The sequence below is a fragment of the Mesoplodon mirus genome (assembly GCF_964341445.2).
Source record: "Mesoplodon mirus genome assembly, chromosome: 8".
NCBI classification, from domain to species: domain Eukaryota; kingdom Metazoa; phylum Chordata; class Mammalia; order Artiodactyla; family Ziphiidae; genus Mesoplodon; species Mesoplodon mirus.
In genome coordinates this window covers 39,898,855-39,920,124 of record NC_138984.1, presented here as the reverse complement: position 1 = coordinate 39,920,124, position 21,270 = coordinate 39,898,855, and the positions used below count along the sequence as shown (strand labels likewise).

Below are 21,270 nucleotides of genomic sequence, written 5' to 3'. Positions count from 1 at the left end.
AACTACTGCCGGAAAATTTTATCCAAGTACAAACCTTAATATTCAAATGAAAATTGTTTGTTTGCTTTGGTCAATGGATTTTTTTAAATCTCTTAAAAACATCATCTCCCTTAACACACGTGAAACTGAGAAAATGAATGCTGAGAAAATGTAAGATATGGCCAAATATGAACATAAAACCAAGTTTAAATCAGCCAACAAAAGCATTTTAGAGTATTATATGCCAATGACAGGAAAGGATTATTATTCAACTCAGCTACTGAATATTGAATCAGGAAATTTTAATTGAGTTTACATCTCTAAACCTATATACTAATAAGACACAACAAACTAAAGGTAATTTTTATTTTTTTCTTTTAAAATTTGTCAAATTTTTAAACAGAAAATGCCTATTCCATTTCAAATCTTGTCTTTTAAGCTAGAAAATTTAAGATAGATTTTGCAGAAGCATAGAAAAGGTGCTATGGCTCAATTCTATAGAATCTGGCATCATTAAAAAAATTTTCAATTAAAATGTATATTTTGAAATGTTCATTTACTTTATCTAAGAATATTAACTCAAGTTTTCTAAGTGAAAAATGTCCTCCATTTTAAATTATCAGGAATCTTTCTCTATAAAGCAACACAAATTCACTTTTATAGTTTGTTCTCAGCTTTTAAAATATCTTTCAAAAAATAATGCTTTGGATGAAACTTGAGAACATTATGCTAAGTGAAATAAGCCAGACATAAAAAGACAAATACTGTATGATTCCACTTATGAGGTACTTATAGTAGTCAAATACAGAGACAGAAAGTAGAATGCTTGTTGCCATGGACTGACAAGAGGTGGAAACAGGGAATTAGTGTCTAATGGGTACAGAGTTTCCGTTTGGAAAGATGAAGAGTTCTGAAGATGGATGGTGGTGATGGCTGTACAACAATATGGATGTACTGAATGTCTATGAACTATAGATTTTAAATGGTTAAAATGGTCAATTGTATGTTATGTATATTTTATCACAATTTTAAAAAAACCAAACAGTGTTTGCACTGAACCTCCACTTAAGCTCAACTTCCAGCAGTTACAAGAGCAAAACTCAATGGCATTAAATTCAATATAGCTACTAAATGGTAAAATTTATCACAGTCAAGTATATCTTACCCAGCACTTGTCAACTGAAAATGTCTATTAACTGCCTCTTCCACAGGACAATGACAATTTTTACTCATAATAATAATAAAAAGGATGGCAAGATCTGAAGAATCTTCTGTGGAATAGCATTTCAGTGCCAGAAGATGCATCTCAAATATCATCTACGCTTCTTACCTTCAAACTCAGAAACTGAGGCTCGGAGAGGTAAGTGACTCCCTCAGATGGCAGGGCCATAAGTGACAAGGATGTAACCCAAAGCTTCATCTCCTAATTCCAACACTGATATATTTTCTGTAGACAATCTTAGAAATACTTTTATCCAGAATATTCAAACATACTGTACACACTACTAGGAAATTACAGCTTACACTTACTTTATTAAGATAGTTATTTTTCCTTTTATGTGCACCTCAGAATTTCTCAATCAGAAAATAGTCAAATTGAGCACAAAATTCAAAATCATAAATTCAGTTACTTATTTACAAGTTTGAAACCAGTAAACATTTTTAAAAGGGCAAAAATCCAATGAGAGTCTATAGGTAAATTACCGTAGCCAATTGTGGTAAAATTCTTACTGGTGTCTTGGATTTTTCTTTGCTGGATGATTTATCCTGCATTTAAAGAAAAAAAAGTTTACTCTGTTAATGATACAATTGATTCATTCAACCAAATTTTACAGAGGATCTAAAGTAAAGCACTTAGTATTCAAAATATTTAAAGACATACTCTACTACCTTTTTTTAATTTATTTAATTTATTTATTTTTGGCTGCAATGGGTCTTCGCTGCTTTGCACGGGCTTTCTCTAGTTGCGGTGAGCAGGGGCTACTCTTCTTTGTGGTGCGCAGGCTTCTCACTGTGGTGGCTTCCCTTGTTGTGAAGCACGGGCTCTAGGAGCGTGGGCTTCAGTAGTTGTGGCACATGGGCTCAGTAGTTATGGCTCATGGGCTTAGTTGCTCCGCGGCATGTGGGATCTTCCCAGACCATGGCTTGAACCCGTGTCCCCTGCATTGGCAGATGGATTCTTAACCACTGCGCCACCAGGGAAGCCCCTCTACTACTTTTTAAATTCTCAGTGTTTGTCTTAGAATTGCTTTTTCATAGCAAGGAAAGAAAGAAAAGTGGTATCCAAAAATACCCATCAGAAAGCTTTAAAAATGAGCCAAACCTTTTATCCATTACATTATCCCCTAGGAATTTAATCTGAACCTAGTTAGTGTCCAGGGCTTACTGTACTCCACCTCCCTTCTCTATCACTAAAATACCATTTCTGTCCTATTGACAACCAGAATGCTCCACTTCCTAAGCTGACAATGTATTCAGGTTAATGCATCATCAGGTTACTGTAAGTAACATATACTTTTTAGCAGCAACTTTCAGGGAAAAGTGCTATTGCTTCCTTTGAGTAGAGGATGATTCCATGGTAGGAATTCCACCTAGGTAAGAGGAAGCACTGTTGAGAAAAATACTTCGATCTATAAAGCAGATTATAAATCATGCTTTTTGCCAATTGTCAATTTATTACCTCTCAGCTCCAAATCTACCCTTTTTGCCCCCCTTTGTGATTGAGCAGGACTCTGTAACATTTCTCCTTTGCCAACCAGCATTAATATTACAAAGGGTGTCAAAACAACAATGTGAGAGGAAGGGACTGTCTTCCTGGTTCCAGGGCTTTTTGTCATTGCTTCCATGGTGTGGCTGCCAGCAGTCAGCAGCCTGTGGTGTGTGGCTGACCCAGTGACAAACACCCTCCAGCAGGGTTGCAGGTTTCACAGGCATCCCTAAGGGCAGCTTCCCAGAAAGTTTCCCTTACATCATAGAGGGAGACTTTCAAACACTTCAGCACACAAGCAAGGTGGTTTTCTCACCTCCCAGCCTAAGCCTGCAACACCTCAGCAAACATCTTTGCCATCCAGGTGGGCCACAGCCATTCCCTCTCCAAGGGGTCTTAATCCAGGCTTCGGAGAAGAAATGGATCTTCCAAGTTTCTTCCTCAAGCACTCTCCCTTACTCCTAAAGGGAATGGCTACTTCTTATGTCTGCTAACCCTGTATTTTTTTAAGCTACATTGTCCAAAACAACATCCATTAGCCACCTGTAGCTACTGACCACTTGAAGTGTGCCTCATATGAAGTGAGATGTGTTTCAGTGTAAAATATGTACTAGATTTTGAAGACTTAGTACAAAATACAAAAAATTTAAATTATCTTACCAACCTTTATATTGATTAGAATATATATTGATTACATTGTGTGCTGTGTACTGTTTTAAGAAATTTACATGAATTATCTCATTCAGTTCTCTTTACAACTCTGTGAGGTGAGCAGTACACCACTTTTGTTCCTACGGTGTACATGATGACTTTTTATGAGGTACTATCTACCCACACAAAGCATACATTCCAGTCAATATTTTAACATCTTTATTGAGGTATAATTGCTTTACATTGTTGTGTTAGTTTCTGCTGTAAAACAAAGTGAATCAGCTATACGTATACATATATCCCCATATGCCCTCCCTCGTGTCTCCCTCCCACCCTCCCTATCCCACCCCTCTAGGTAGTCACAAAGCACGGAGCTGATCTCCCTGTGCTATGCAGCTGCTTCACACTAGCTATCTATTTTACATTTGGTAGTGTGTATATGTCCATGCCACTCTCTCACTTCGGCTCAATTTACCCTTCCTCCTCCCCGTGTCCTCAAATCCATTCTCTATGTCTGCATCTTTATTCCTGTCCTGCCCCTAGGTTCTTCAGAACCCTTTTTTTTTTTTTTTTGAGATTCCATATATATGTGTTAGCATACAGTATTTGTCTTTCTTTCTGACTTACTTCACTCTGCATGACAGACTCTAGGTCCATCCACCTCACTACAAATAACTCAGTTTCGTTACTTTATATGGCTGAGTAATATTCAATAGTATATATGTGCCACGTCTTCTTTATCCATTCATCTGTCGATGGACACTTAGGTTGCTTCCATGTCCTGGCTATTGTAAATAGTGCTACAATGAACGCTGTGGTACATGACACTTTTTGAATTATGTTTTTCTCAGGGTATATGCCCAGTAGTGGGATTGCTGGGTCATATGGTAGTTCTATTTTTAGTTTTTTAAGGAACCTCCATACCATTCTCCATAGTGGCTGTATCAATTTACACTCCCACCAACAGTGCAAAGAGGGTTCCCTTTTCTCCACACCCTCTCCAGCATTTATTGTTTGTAGATTTTTTTGATGATGACCATTCTGACTGGTGTGAGGTGATACCTCACTGCAGTTTTGATTTGTATTTCTCTAATGATTAGTGATGTTGAGCATCCTTTCGTGTATTTATTGGCACTCTGTATATCTTCTTGGGAGAAATGTCTATTTAGGTCTTCTGCCCATTTTTGGATCGGGTTGTTTGTATTTCTGACATTGAGCTACGTGAGCTGTTTGTATATTTTGGAGATTAATCCTTTGTCAGTTGCTTCATTTGCAAATATTTTCTCCCGTTCGGAGGGTTGTGTTTTCGTCTTGTTTGTGGTTTCCTTTGCTGTGCAAAAGCTTTTAGGTTTCATTAGGTCCCATTTGTTTATTTTTGCTTTTATTTCCATTTCTCTAGGAGGTGGGTCAAAAAGGAGGTGGATCTTGCTGTGATTTATATCATAGAGTCATGTCATATCTTCTCAAAGAACCAGCTTTTAGTTTTATTGATCTTTGCTATCGTTTTCTTCATTTCTTTTTCATTTATTTCTGCTCTGATCTTTATGATTTCTTTCCTTCTGCTAACTTTGTGGTTTTTTGTTCTTCTTTCTCTAATTGCTTTAGGCGTAAGGTTAGGTTGTTTATCTGAGATGTTTCCTGAGGTAGGACTGTATTGCTATAAACTTCCCTCTTAGAACTGCTTTTGCTGCATCCCATAGGTTTTGGGTTGTCATGTTTTCATTGTCATCTGTTTCTAGGTATTTTTTGATTTCCTCTTTCATTTCTACAGTGATCTCTTGGTTATTTAGTAGTGTATTATTTAGCCTCATGTGTTTGTATTTTTACAGTTTTTTTCCTGTAAAAAGAAGTTACAACTCACACCACAGAATTACGAAGGATCATAAGAGATTACTATGAACAGTTTTATGCCAATAAAAAATGGACAATCAGGGGGAAATGGAGAAATTCCTAGAAAGTACAATCTCCCAAGACTGAATCAGGAAGAAATAGAAAATAGAAACAGACCAATTACCAGTAATGAAACTGAATCAGTAAGAAAACAAACTTACTCTCAACAAACAAAAGTCCTGGACCAGACTGCTTCATAGGTCAATTCTATCAAACATTTAAAGAAGAGTTAGTACTTATCCTTCTCAAACTATCCCAAAAAAAATGCAGAGGAAGGAACATTCCCAAACTCATTCTATGAGGCCACCATCACCTGGATACCAAAAACAGACAAAGATACCACAAAAAGAAAAAATACAGGCCTATATCACTGATGAACATAGATGTAAAAATCCTCATCAGAATATTAGCAAACCAAATTCAATAATACACTAAAAGGATCACACACCATGATCAGGTGGGATTTATCCCAGGGATGCAAGGATAGTTCAATATTTGCAAAAATCAACCCACATGATATACCACATTAACAAACTGGAGAATAAAAACCATATGATCATCTCAATAGATGCAGAAAGTCTTGGACAAAACTCAACATCCATTTATGACAAAAACCATCAACAAAGTGGGTGTAGAGGGAATATATCTCAACATAATAAAGGCCATGTATGATAAGCCCACAGCTAACAACATACTCAACAGTGAAAAGCTGAAAGCACTTCCTCTAAAATTAAGAAAAAGACAAGGTTGTCCAGCCTCTGCACTTTTATTCCACATAGTATTGGAAGTCCTAGCCACAACAACCAGACGAAATAAAAGAAATCCAAATTGGAAAGGAAGAAGTGAAACTGCCCTGTTTGCAGGTGAGATGATACTATATATAGAAAATCCTAAAGATGTTACCAAAAAATTACTAAAACTCATCAATGAATCTGGTAAAGTTGCAGCATACAAAATTGATGTACAAGAATCTGCTGTGCTTCTATACACTAAAAGCAAACTATCAGAAAGAGAAATTAAGGAAACAATCCCTTTACAATGCAACAAAAAATAAAATATACAAGAATAAATATAAGGTAAAAGACTTGTACTTGGAAACTATAAGACACTGATGAGAGAAACTGAAGACAACACAAAGAAATGGAAAGATATACCATGCTCACATGTGTAGCTGAACCAAAGTGACTCCATTCTGTCAGCTCTATCTTAGGCCCACTGTCCTATCCCTTCTTTATGCATGACTGAGCTTTAGCCTAACACACAAGGAATGTGCCCAAGCCAGATGAATTCCCATTCAACTTTTACCCTTGCCTTCATCTGATACCTAAAAACCAGAAGTGTGCCTTTTGCTGATGCAGATGGTTAATGGTCATGAGACACCCAGGGGAAGGAAAAGAAAACCCTGTTCCCATCTGTGTGGCCATGCTTCTCCCTAGTAGTCAGATTCTATTTTTAGCTTTGACCCCTTTAAATTCCCCTGCACCCCTTTCAGCGGTGCTAAGTGCAGCTGTGAATGCGGATCATGTGTCCACCCAATCCTTCCTGCCTGTGTAAGTTACCCACAATACATTTCCTAATTGCTCTTTATGAAGTTGCTCGCCTCATTTTTCAGTCTCAAAATTCCTTCTCAGTTTGGAAGATATTATTCAATATCTCTGACTACCAACATCATGGATTAGAAGACTTGCTACTGTTAAAATGGCCATATGACCCAAGGCAATCTACAGATTCAGCGCAACCCCTATTAAAATACCAATGGCATTTTTCACAGAACTAGAACAGAACTAAAATTTGTATGGAAACACAAAGGACCCTGAAGAGCCTTGTTATCTTGTTATCTCAAGATAACAATCTTGAGAAAGAGAACAAAGCTAGACGTATCACACTCCTTTATTTCAAACTGTACTATAAAGCCACAGTAATCAAAAACAGACACACAGATCAATGGAGCAGAATAGAGCACCCAGAAATGAAACCACATTCATATGGTCAATTAATCTATGACAAAGGAGGCAAAAATATACAATAGGGAAAGATAGGCTCTTCAATAAATGGTATTGGGAAACTGGACAGCTACATGCAAAAGAATCAAACAGGACCACTTTCTCACATCATTTAAAAAAAAATAAACTCAAAATGGATTTAAGACGTCAATGTAAGATCTGAAACCATAAAACTTCCAAAAGAAAACACAGGCAGTATGCCCTTTGACATCAGTCTTAGAGATATTTTTTTTGCTATATCTCCTCAGGCAAGGGAAACAAAACCAAAAATAAATAAATGGGACTACATCAAACTAAGAAGCTTTTGCAAGGCAAAGGGAACTATCAGCAAATGAAAAACCGCCTAGTGAATGGGAGAAGATGTTTTCAAATGACATATCCAATAAGGGGTTAATACCCAAAATATACAAGGAACTCACAAAACTCAATGTTAAAAAAACAAATAACCCAACTTTTAAAATGGGCAGAAGGGACTTCCCTGGTGGCGCAGTGGTTGAGAGTCTGCCTGCCAATGCAGGGGACACGGGTTCGTGCCCCGGTCCGGGAAGACCCCCCATGCCGCGGAGCGGCTGGGCCAGTGAGCCATGGCCGCTGAGCCTGGGCGTCCGGAGCCTGTGCTCCGCAACGGGAGAGGCCACAACAGTGAGAGGCCCGCGTAACGCAAAAAAAAAAAAATGGGCAGAGGACCTGAATAAACATTTTTCCAAAGAAGACATACAGATGGCCAACAGGCACATGAAAAGATGCTGAACATCACTAATCATTAGAGAAATGCACATCCAAACCACAATGAGATCACCTCACACCTGTCAAAATGGCCACTGTCAAAAAGACAAGGACAAAATTCACAAAGAAAAAAATTTTCTCCTGTTTCTTTAATGTTGTATCTATATGAGATGATGAATATTCACTAAACCTATTGTGGTAATCGTTTCATGATGTATGTCAAATCATTATGCTGTACATCTTAAACTTATACAGTACTGTATGTCAATTATATCTCATTAAAACTGGGGTGCGGGAATAGCAAGTGTTGGTGAGGGTGTGGAGAAAAGGAAACCCTTGTGCAATGCTGGTGGGAATGTAAGTTGGTACAGCCACTATGGAGAACAGTATGGCGATTCCTCAAAAACTTAAAAATAGAACTATCATACAATTTAACAATTCCACTCCTGGGTATTTAGCCAAAGAAAATGAAAACACTAATTAGAAAATATATGCACCCCTCTGTTCACTGCAGCATTATTTACAATAGCCAAGATATGGAAGCAATCTATGTGCCCATCAATAGATACATGGATAAAGAAAACGTGGTATATATAAATACAATGGAATATTACTCAGCTGTAAAAAGCATGAACTCTTGCCATTTGTGACAATATAAATGGACCTACAGGGCATTATGCTAAGTGAAATAAGTCAGAAAGGAAAAGACAAATACCATATGATTTCACTTATTTGTGGAGTCTAAAAAATAAATGAACAAACATGACAAAAGAGAAACAGAGTCATGGTACACAGAACAAACAGGTTGTTGCCAGAGGGGAGGTGCGGTGCAAGGATGAGAGAAATAGGTGAGGGAGATTAAGAGGTGCAAACTTCCAGTTGCAAAATACATGAGTCACAGATATAAAATGTACAGTGTGGGGAATATAGTCAATAATTATGTAACATCTTTATATTGTGACAGATGGTAACTAGACTTGTGGTGATCAGTTTGAAATGTATAGAAATATCGAATCACCGTATTATGTACCAGGAACTAACAGTGCTGTATTAAATAGGTCAATTGTACTTTACAATAAATAAACTCATAGAAAAAGAGATCAGATTTGAGCTTATCAGAATCTGGGGGTAGGTAGTGTAAAGGTACAAACTTCCAGTTATAAGATAAATAAGTACTAGGGATGTAATGTACAACATAATAAATATAATTCACACTGCTGTATGTTTATTATAGGAAAGTTGTGGAGTTCTCAGCCCAAAGAAAAAATATTTTTTCTACTTCTTTAATGTTGTATCTATATGAGACAATAATGTTCACTAAACCTACTGTAGTAATCATGATGTGTGTTAAGTCAAATCATTATTATGTTGGACACTTTAGATTTACAGTGTTGTATGTCAATTATATCTCAATAAAACGGGAAGGGAAGAAGAAGGAAGGGAAAGAAAATTGCAATGAACTTCAGACAATACTTCCCAAAGTACACACACCAAATTAGGTAACTGTTTCATACATATACAGTGCTGTACCACAAACGGCTCTGTTTTCTTTTATCCCCAATGGACCACAGGGTACAAAGGGGAACATGAGCACAACGTTTTCAAGCTAAAAGTGCAATAGGTGTTCTCATAGGGGAAGGCTTCCCTTAAGGGAGCATAAGGATGTGGCAAAGGCCTAATAAGAATGCAGCTGTAGATGATAGAAGGAAAGGGACATATGGTCCTAGTGCCCTAAAATTTTCATACCGTCATACAGAGGCAACTCAAATGAGGTCTACTGTAATGGAGCTACTACAAATGTACAAAACACCTTGCTTAACCCCAGCCTTCTACACTGATTCCCACACACCTGACTTCTTAGGATCTCTACAGAACCCATTCTGCATGCTGAGCTACTACCCCCAGTCTCATCAGCACCCTGGGTGGAGAAGGGTGGTGAGGGCCTGAATGTTTCCTCTGTACCCTTCATATATAGATATATATATGAAGAGTTTATAAATAGTGGCCCTTGGCTAATCAAAAAGAGCAGCCACACATAAGTCAGAACACCATCCAGCTAAGTAATGCTGATCTTCAATAAAACCAGAGGGGTGGATTTTAAAGTAACATCTACATATTTTTAATGCTGATTAGCAATTCCATTTTAGTCTGTTTTCTCCTTTCAGATGATGACAGACATATGCCACTCCTTCCCTCTGCTTTGGAACTCCTGTGAGGCTGGACTAAGAATTCCATTGACTTTTCTATCAGAAAACTCATTTCACTTCCTTTCCCATCCTCTTGGCCTCACCTCTTGATTCCAGATGTGGCTGCAGTGAACAGTTCTGTGCTGGCTTCAATTAAGGTAGGAATGACAGGGTTTCCACTCAAGAAACTGTCTTTCGTTTTGTCCTGTGAGGCTTCTTTGATGCCATAGCATGGGACCCTCGGGGTAGCCCATTCTGCACTCACACGTGAGCAGCCAGAAATAGGTGGAAGTTAACATCCTCAGGAGATAGGATGAGAGCTGACGGATAAATCCTACCACCCTGATCATCCTCAGGCAGATGATTCCAGGAAGCATTCAGAAGGCCAGGCAGGATCATCCCAGCTGCCCCATATTGGCTTCTCCTCCTTCCTAGATTTACTCTCCCAGATCCTTTACTCCTGCTTCCTGGGATCACCTCTCCAACTCTACACATGTCCTATTTTCAGGCTCTTCTTTCACAGGAAAACATCTAAAACACTTAAAAATCAGTGGTCTTCCATCCTTCCATCTCCCCTTCCATTCCCCCATTCTCATCTTTCTCCATAAAGGATTTCAGATTCGTGGGAGGGCTATGAGAGAGGTGTGCAGGGTGAGAGTCAGGTCACCAGCTCTGAGAGGCTGGCAGCCACCAGTGCTGGGTCATCCTTGGTTTTAACAAGGATCACCTCTGGGAACATGAAGGTCTGTAATGAAAATCATTCTAGGTCTTCCAGGTAGAAAGGGCTTATATGTTCACATACTCATGTGGGCTTAGATGCCTGGGGGTTATTTTTTTCATCTAACTTCTGGGACCCAAATCCACCACTTTTTAAATGCCAATCTCAACTTCTGCCAGTTGTGAGAACTCCAAACCATGGGTCATCACAAAGTGTGTTTAAAAACGCTGGATGTGTGCACCACGTAATACTAGAAGATGACTTTGGAGAAAAGTGGGTGCTCTGCCAGAGACTATGAAGCAAGCGGTCTGTTCCTTTATGACCTGGGGTAGTCAGAGCAGCCCGCACTACCCAACCCGCACTCACAGCACCTTTCTTCATTTAGTGAAAGAGTCTATTTTCCAAACATTTACAATGTCCATTACTGAAGAACACACCAGTGTTTTACCAAAAATGGAAATAAATGCAATTATTACCCCTCCCCCCCAAATCTTAACTACTGCCGGAAAATATCATCCAAGTGCAAACCTTAACGTTCAAATGACTTTTTGTTTTAATCAATGGAATATGTAAAAAAATCTCTTTCAAATATTATTTATCTTAGAAACATAAAACTCAAATGATACGAAAGAAAAATTGCTAGACAAAGTCAAATCTGAGCACAGTATAAGGTTTAAATCAGCCAAATAGGCATTTTAAACAATTATTTGCCTCATGGGCTAGGAAGGAGTATTCATCTCAGCCACTGAATATTTATTCAGTAAGTAAATTTAAATTTAGTTGATATTTCTAAACCTATATACTAATAATATTTATTGCTAAATCTATACACTAATTTTTTTAAACTAGTGGCAATTTTATTAAATTTTAAATTTTTTTAATTTTTAAAGAGAAAATTAAATGTCTATTCCATTGCATATCTTTGGCTCTTAACACGGAATACCTAAGACAGATATTTGCAGAACAAAAAATAAATGCCATGATTTTATTTCATAGAACATGGTATGATAATCTTGGCATTATCGATAAAATAGGTTCACAATTAAAACGTGTACTTTGAAATGTTTAAGAGCATTCACCTAAACATTTTCATTGGAGTGTTTTTTTTAATCTGAAAGAATCCTTAATTTCAAATTATTAGAAATCTACTCTGTATGAAGCCATTCAGATTCCATTTCACAGTTCATTCTGAGCTTTTAAAATGTTTCAAAACAAATAATGTTTGCATTGAACCTCCATTTAAAATCAACTTCCAGGAATCACAGGAGTATAACTCAACGATATTAAACTCAACATAATTATCTGACAGTAAATTTTATTGCAGTAAAATCTAATTTGTCCAGCACTTGATCAACCGAAAATGTCTATTAACTACCTCTTCTACAGGACAATGATAATTTAACATCAAAATCATCAAAATCATGCCAAGATCTAAGAAATCTCCTGTAGCTAAAAGTTCTAGAAAAGACATCTCTTCAGAGATCAAATCAACTGTTCTCATTTCAAACTCAGAAACTGGGGCTCCAAGAGGTACGTGACTCTGTAATAGTCAAAGAGCCATTAGTGAAAAATCTGTAATGTAAGTCCTTGCTTCCTAACTCCAACACTGCTTCTGCTAGGTCGTCCTCAGAATTCTTTTATTCATAATACTCAAATATCCTGTACATACTAGGTAATTATAGCTTACAGCTCCTTTATTAAGACGGTTATTTTTCCTAAGATATATACCTCATAGATGTTCTCCATCGGAAAAGAAATGGAGCACAGAAATTTATAATAAAAAATTCAGTATCTTGGGCTTCCCTGGCGGCTCAGCAGTTAAGAATCCGCCTGCCAATGCAGGGGACACGGGTTCGAGCCCTGGTCTGGGAAGATCCCACATGCTGCGGAGCAACTAAGCCCATGTGCCACAAATACTGAGCCTGCACTCTAGAGCCTGCAAGCCACAACTACTGAAGCCCGTGTGCCACAGCTACTGAAGCCCGTGCTCCGCAACAAGAGAAGCCACCGGACTGAGAAGCCCACGCACCGCAACGAAGAGTAGCCCCCACTCGCCACAACTAGAGAAAGCCTGTGTGCAGCAACAAAGACCCAAGGCAGCCAAAAAACAACAACAACAACAAAAATTCAGTATCTTATTTGCAAGTTTGAAAACTAGTAAACAACATTATTACAAAAGCTATAAAATATGAGATATTTGGTAAATTACCCTAGACAACTGTGGTAAAAATCTGACTGGTATCTTGGATTTTTCTTGGCTGGGTGATTTATCCTGCATGAAAATATACAAAAAAAAAAAACCCAACCCAACACTGTTTACTCTGTTAATGCTAAAATTGACTCCTTCAACCAAATGTTAGAGTGTCTAATATAAAGTAAAGCACAAATCATCCAAAATATTCTAAAACATACTTTATGGATAGCATGATATTGTGTACAGAAAATCATAAGGCATCCAGAAAAGATTATTAGAGCTAATGAAAGAGCTCAGCAAGGTTGCAGGATTCAAGATTAATACACAAAAATTGTATATCTAGATGCTAACAATGAACAATCCAAAACTGAAATTAAGAAATTAATTTACAATAGCATCAGAAAGGATAAAATACTTAGGAATAAATTTAACAAAAAGACATGCAAGACTTGTACAAAGAAAGCTATAAAACATTATTGAAAGAAATTAAAGACCTTAATAAATGGAAAGACACCCCATGCTCATGGATTGGAAGACTAATATTGTTAAAATGCAATACTCTCCCCTCAAAATAACCTACAGATTCAACACACCCTCTCTCAAAATCCCAGATGCTTAGTTGTAGAAATTAACGATGATCATAAAATTCGCATGGAAATGTAATGGACCCAGAATAGCCAAAAGATCTTGAAAAAGAACAAAGTTGTCAGACACACTTTCAGATTTCATGACTCACTACAAAACTACAGTAATGAAGACTGTGTAAGGATAAACATATAGATCTATACATCAAAGGAGCAGAATTGGGAGTTCAGAAATAAACCCATACATTTACGGGTGATCAATTTTTGATAAGAGTGCCAAGACAGTTCAGTGGGGAATTGGCCATATCTTCTTCTAGGAATTTATCTAACGAGTGTCCATTCACTTAGCCCCCACCTCCTTTCTCCATGGCTAAAACTTCATTTTTTTTCCCAGAATGCTCCACTTCCTAAGGTGACAATGTATTCAGGTTAATGCATCCTCAAGTTACTGTAAGTAACGTATACTTTTCAGCTGCAACTTTCAGGGAAAAGTGCTGATACTTCCTTTGAGTAGAGGATGATTCCATGGTAGGAACTCCACCTAGGTAAGAGGAAGCACTGTTGACAATAATGCTTTGATCTATAAAGCAGATTATAAATCGTGCTTTTTGCCAATTGTCAATTTATTACCTCTCAGCTCCAAGTCTACCCTTTTTGCCCCCCTTTGTGATTGAGCAGGACTCTATTTCTCCTTTGCCAACCAGCATTAATATTACAAAGGGTATCAAAACAACACTGTGAGAAGAAGGGACTCTCTTCCTGGCTCCAGGGCTTTTTGTCATTGCTTCCATGGTGTGGCTGCCAGCAGTCAGCATCCTTGCCTGTGGGCACCTTCCCAGCCTGTGGTGTGTGGCTGACCCAGTGACAGACACCCTCCAGCAGGGTTGCAGGTTTCACGGGCATCCCTAAGGGCAGCTTCCCAGAAAGTTTCCCTTACATCATAGAGGGAGACTTTCTTTCAAACTCTTCAGCACACAAGCAAGATGGTTTTCTCACTTCCCACATTGATACTTTCCTGATTTTCACAGCTGTATAGTACCCTAATGTGTGAATATGATGTGATTCATCCATTCCACTCTCCTGTAAATTAACATTTAGCTTATTTCCAATGTTTCTCTATTACAAAAGATGTTCCAATAAACATCTTTGGTGCTATATTTTATTTTATTTTTTTTTTTTTTTTGGTGCTATATTTTAGTATACACACACACATATATACTATACAGTGTGTATATAATGCACATATATTACACGTGAGTATGTAAATATCTCTTTTGTCCCTTTAAATCCATTGGTATATTTGTCTATCTATAAACAAATTGTATGACATTGTCTATTGACTTCACAATAGGTCTTGAAATCTGTAAGGTAATTCTCTCCACCTTAGTATTCTTAAAAATTATTATATACAATCTTGACCTTTTCTCTACCACGTGAATTTTAGGATCCACATTGCATGAAACTTTGGGGGATTTTTGACAGAAACACACTGAATGCCTAGAATAATCTGGAGGAAATTGATATTGACTTCTTCATGAATACAATATATTTCTTTATTCACATCCTTGGAGTGTATCCTTCAAAAGCTTTTTGTAATATTCTTCATTAGGGTGTACACATCTTTTGTTAGACTTATTCTTAGGTATAAAGAATTTTTAGTGAAAAATGCATTACAGGATGTGAACGACTTACCAACTTTTGTTTTTATTTTATTTTTTTGCAGTACGCAGGCCTCTCCCTGTTGTGGCCTCTCCCGCTGCGGAGCACAGGCTCCGGACGCGCAGGCTCCGGACGCGGACGCGCAGGCTCAGCAGCCATGGATCACGGGCCCAGCCGCTCTGCGGCATATGGGATCTTCCCAGACCGGGGCACGAACCCGTGTGCCCTGCATCGGCAGGCGGACTCTCAACCACTGCGCCACCAGGGAAGCCCTGACTTACCAATTTTTAATCCCAACTAATTTGTAAACAGGGAAATGTCCATGAAGGCTGCATCTACATATAATAATTTCTGTGATGGTTATTCTTTGTTTGCCCCAATCCAGTCTCCATGTTTTCCTTCCTGCTCTGTGCCTAGAAGGCTGACTTCTGTAAACAGGCAGCATCTGGGCTCCCAGCCCTCTGGCTTCTGCTGGGGATTAAGCAATGAGAGGCACCGGTGGGAGACTAGACAAGATGAAGGGAGAGAGTTTTGGATATTTCTCTCCTAGTACTCCCTGTTTCCCGTAGTTCTGACAGTGGTTAAATTCTTCCAGAGCTCAGCTCCTGTCAGGAAGCTACCATTCCAAGCCTCCAGCTCTCACCAAGTTCTGAGAATGGGGTTCAATTTCTTTGACCCGTCAGGCCTAGGAATGGCAACGACTTCCTGTTATTAATCCTTAGGTGCCTCCTCGTCCCTGTTGGTTTCTTCTCTTAACCTTGCCCACACCTCTCCAAACAGTCTTTTCATAAGTGTTCTTCAATTTAATCCTTTTAAGCATGCCATCTGTTTTCTGTTGGGATCCTAATATAATTTTACATTACCAGAATTAAAATTGCTAAAGAGTCAAGGTCTTCCTTGAGTACTCTGGCTTGCCACCTGGTTTTTATTTCACTGATTTTCAACTACTTGTCTATTGGAAGGGATATTTTAAACCTGGTATAATCCAAATTTAACTGTTCTGATGAAATAACCAGAATCTATGAATGTGTCTGGTTAAAATCAACAATAATCCTGAAGTTGCCTGATTAAATCAACAACCAACTCTCAAAATTTAATAGGGTTGATTTAAATATAGTCATCATATGTTCTGAGTTATGGTTGTTAAAATTATCACCATGCTGTTGGCCTCATACCCAACTGTTTTCACTTTGATCTCCTTTTTAAGCAATAACATCAAGGAGACAGGATGAAGGAAAACAGAATGAGCATCATATAAATGCAAAACTACTTAATTTAACAACTAGAAAAAGCGCTAAGGTAGAGATAAGCTGACAGCTTTTCCCTCTTCTCTGCCCACAATCTGTAGTGGATTTTGTGGGGAGCTTCGTGCTCTTTGGATATCTGTATTTTTAAACCTCTGAAAGTTCTTCAACTGAAACTCAAAAAGCCTTATGTTTTAACTAATTTTAAAAATGAAAGCAGTTCCAAGAGATTTTTCTTTTAAATACCTAATTTAAGAGTTCAAATTGCTATTCCTGAAAAATGCCATGTCACTCTAAACCTTCCACTATTGAGATGAATATATTAAAATCTCCTTCAGCAAATGATTTTACCACCTGCTCACTTTTTCAAACTAAATGAATACATAAGTAAATGTCACATAAATATGTTATTTCCAAAAGTTTAATCCATTCTGTTTGTTTCAGGTTAAAATATAAAAACTTTCACCCTTTCAAAAGGAAAACTATACTCAAAAATAGCATAAATGAAAGTATCAAGAGTTTTAAAATTACAAGTCAACAAAAGCAGCCAGAGAGAGACCTCTGCTGTTTAAAAGTAGTATGTAGAAATGTAAATAGTCCTAGATGGGCTCATGCCCATTCTTTCAAGATCGCACTTCCTTTTTAATAACAGAGGTTCCTTTGGGGTGGGGGCATGTAATTTCCAAACATCATTTTTATTAAGATAAAGTGAAACTTAAAACTTAACTGCCAATAGGTTTTTAGTAGATGCTTTTCAGTTGTAAATTGGTCAATCTGGGCTTTTTGAAACAACAGCTATTCAGAAATACCACTGCAAATATGGTAAATGCATATTTTAAATTTCAACACCACAGAATATGATTCAAAAGCAGGTCAAAGACTGATGTGGGCATCAGGAAAATAAGTTATTTTTGATTAATTAATGAATTAAGGTTTTGACATTTTCAGTTAGTAATCTACAACTCAATGTTACTTTTAATCTTCTTTCCACAATAAACTCTAACACTACCAAAAAGATTATAAAGCTTGAAAAAGAAACGATTATAGGGCTTCCGTGGTGGCGCAGTGGTTGGGAGTCCGCCTGTCGATGCGGGAGACGCGGGTTCGTGCCCCGGTCCAGGAGGATCCCACACGCCGCGGAGCGGCTGGGCCCGTGAGCCATGGCCGCTGAGCTTGCGCGTCCGGAGCCTGTGCTCCGCAACGGGAGAGGCCACAACAGTGAGAGGCCCGCGTACCGCAAAAAAAAAAAAAAAAAAAAAGAAAGAAAGACAAGATTATAGTTTAGTGTCAAACCAAGAAGCTAAGTAAAATTTGCAGACTTAAAAGCAACTGTATTCCATTCAGTACCAGGATGCTTAGGGGGCCTTTTCCATACAAATCTAGAGAGTTAGAGTTGTTTTCTAGCTAGCCCAGAATAATGCCCACACTTAACGTCTTCCCATTCTGTTCTGGAATTTAAAAGTTCGACCACTGTTCATTCCTTCTGTTTACAGTTACCCTTAAATTCAATAAAGAGTTCTGAAAAGTATCTACTGCAACATATGTTACCGAGCCAGGTTCCCTTTGTCAGAAACACGGCAAGCCAAAACGCTGAGACATCCGAGGTTTGCAGCGAAGACAGGGCTTACTCACAAGGCAGCCAAGGAGAAGGCAGACGAACAAATCTCAAATCTGGCTCCAGAAAGACAAGGGGCTGGGGTATTTATAGGATAAAGAGTAACGCAGCAGGGCCGTCTGAGGCGTAGGGAGCGTGAGAAGCGTGGGGAGAGTGGGGAAAGGTGATTGGAAAAAGGTGTGGTAGGCGTGGTAATCACCCCTCTGCTCAGGTGTAACTAAGCTACAGGCCTCTAGTTTCAAAAATGCAGGCACTTAACAGGATCTGAGGGTGGAGTTTTCAGCCCTCCGATGTCAAAAGGTCACCAAGCCATACTTGCATATGCGCAGTTGGAGGGTCAGGGAGCCTATGCAATCTTAACTAGCTCAGCCCCAAAGAGACACAGCTGACTCCAAGCTCCTGCAAAACAACTCCGGCAAACATCTTATTGTTTAGGCTCCATGTGGAGTGGAGAACACGCAAGTCTTTTGTAGCAACAATTAAAAGCAAACTTGATTAGTGGAGACCAGTGAAATGGATTTGACTAATGATGATTCCCCACGGTTTCATATGCATCTTTTGTTACATGCCATGGGGATGTTTTCCTAAGAAGAAATTCCACTTGCCACTTACCAAACCCTTTCATGTGTGGTATGGTATGGCATGGTATCTTGTTTGAACTTTGTAATAACCTTAGAAAGGAGGAAAAGTTGTTTTGATTCCTCCCCTTTGCATAAAAGAGAGAGAAGGTTTAGAAAAACCAAGTGATTTGCCCAAAGTCGCACCGCTAGGAAGGGGCTTATATTCCAACCCTAGAGCCCAAATCCAAGGCAACTCCCCACCGAGCTTCCCTCCAGACAAACACAGCCACCATTAGCACACTGGGGACACTCTAAGGCTGTAATGTAAACTGCAGGCGCTCTGCTCCACTGTGTTTGGTTGTTATGACAACACCAAGTACGAACGGTTGGGAAGAGAACATATAAAAGTTTTCACCGAAAACGCTAGTATCCCAGATCGTAAGTGGGATGAAAGAAGCCGTACCCCGCGAGGCCACAACTGCGGAGTCCGGAAGACCTAGGCTTCCATCACTTTTGAAATACAAGGGAAGCTTCGCAGCCGGACGAGCCTGGCGATGAGCCAATCTCTCACCTGCTGGCTGCTCATGGCTGTGAGGACGCGCTGGTGGCACCCGGTAGCTCTTGGATCGCTCCTGCCCGGTGCCCCCAGGAACCGCTCGGCCGAGAGATGCGGCGCCCGGGGACAAGGCAGTCTATGCTCCCTCAGCGCCGGGGCTGTCTAGCTTCCCGGCTGCGTTCGTTGCTAAGCAACAGGCCCGCGCAGGTTCCATTTCCGGTCATCTGTTGCTCCTGGGACAGCACCCGGGAACTGGCAGTGCACTCCTGCGGGAGGCACTTTCCAGGGCGCTGGGTGGCGCCTGAGCCTGCGTGGTGCGTTAGCAGCGGGCGAGTAAATAGCTGAAGGCGGTGGGTGCTCTTCCTTCTGCCTTGAGGAGTAAATACCCTTGGATCACTGACCGGTCACTTTTGCACCCTCCTAACTTAGCTGGGTGCTGCGGGTCCCTGCCTTAACTCCTATTTTCCTATTTAACTTTATCTGTGCCTAGGAGGTCTCAGAGGACTAGTGGAATGAAATGATTGCAGATTTCATTGCTTATGGGGGCAAGTGGAATTAGGAAAACAAAGCATGCAGAGCTTGGAACCAGTAAGCACCTTTCTTCCATTTTCCATGGGTTTCCAACTCACGTTATTTTCTTGACTTTTCCCACACACTAGAAAACTATCCTTTAGAAGAATACCAGAAAAAGAAACTTCAAGAATTCATTTAAACCAACATTCCTGGATGGTCTACTGCATGAAGGGTGCTGTGCTAAGGGCTAGGCATACAAACCTGACCAAGATGCCATCCCTTCAGCACCGGCTAAGGGAGTATTCAAATAAGCAGTTAAAATGCAGTGCAGGCAACATGGGAAGGAGGATCCTCAGGAAGAACACAAAGCAGGCACTTCTTAATTTCTCCTGGAAGATGTGGAAGTGATGTGAGATCTGAAGGAAGAAGACATGGCTGGACAAACAATGTTGAAAGCAAGCAGATTATATATATAAAGGCCCTAGACAAGAGTGGATGGCTGATGCAAGAATTAAAAGTAGCTCTGAAAGTTTGAAGAGTTGATTTTCATAAAGGGAGTTAAAGAAAATCTAGAGATGAAGCTGAGGTGACATGCAGGTGCTATATCTTAAAGGACTCTCTAAAACATGGTGTAATAGGGAAGAACAAATCTGACTCCATTTTGGATCTGTTTCTTTTACTTTAACCTTCGTATTCTATTGTTTTCACTACAAGTTAAGAATGTTGCCTAGAGCCTGAAATATACAGGACAGCCCATTCTCAAGGCTCTGAGCTTTAAAGGTATAACACTTTTCCATTCATAGAGAGATAAAAGTTGCAGAACAGAGAATAACATTTGTCTTGTCAGAGATTTACAGGAACATCATGACCTGACCTACCTGGACAGCTGCAAGAATAAAGGATTCCAACACCAAGAAGTTGCCAACAACCAACTACACCCCCTCCCCTTTTACTATAAAAGAAGCCTGAATTCTAACTTAGGTAAGACAGTTCTTTGGGATACTAGTCCACCATCTTCTCAGTCTGCTGGCTTTCCAAATAAAGTCACTATTCCTTGCCCCAACAACTTGTCTCTCTATTTATTGGCCTGTTGTTCTGTGAGTAGTATGAGCTTGGACTCGGTAACAATGGTATGGAGTTTAGACTTAAAGGGAAAATGATCTCCACTGAAAAGTGTTTTGTTCAGAAATTATAAGAGCCCATCCTAAAATTCACAGGAAATTTCAAGGGACCTAGAAGAGGCAAAACACTCTTGAAAAAGACTCACAATTCCTGATATCAAAACTTAATACAAAGCTGCAGAATTAAAAACTGTCTTTTCAACAAATGGAGTTGGGAAAACTGGAGATCCACATGTAAAAGAATGAAATTGGCCTAACACCATATACAAAAATTAACTAAAAATGGATTAAAGTCCTAAACGTAAGAGCTAAAACTATGAAACTTTTAGAAGAAAACATAAGGCAAAAGCTTCATGACATTGGA

At 39.1% G+C, this 21,270-nt stretch overlaps 1 protein-coding gene across 1 annotated transcript in view; it reads right to left on the bottom strand.

Moving 5' to 3' along the window:
• DNAH7 (dynein axonemal heavy chain 7) overlaps window positions 1-19,302 on the bottom strand; it is a gene marked incomplete at its 5' end in the record, with an annotated part of 243,326 nt that extends 224,024 nt beyond the window's left edge. The window contains 3 exons of the mRNA XM_082630414.1: window positions 1,684-1,746; window positions 13,070-13,132; window positions 19,288-19,302. Coding sequence (XP_082486540.1) covers window positions 1,684-1,746; window positions 13,070-13,132; window positions 19,288-19,302 — 141 coding nt within the window. The remainder of the gene's footprint in view (window positions 1-1,683; window positions 1,747-13,069; window positions 13,133-19,287) is intronic.
• Between the last annotated feature and the right edge of the window lie 1,968 nt (window positions 19,303-21,270).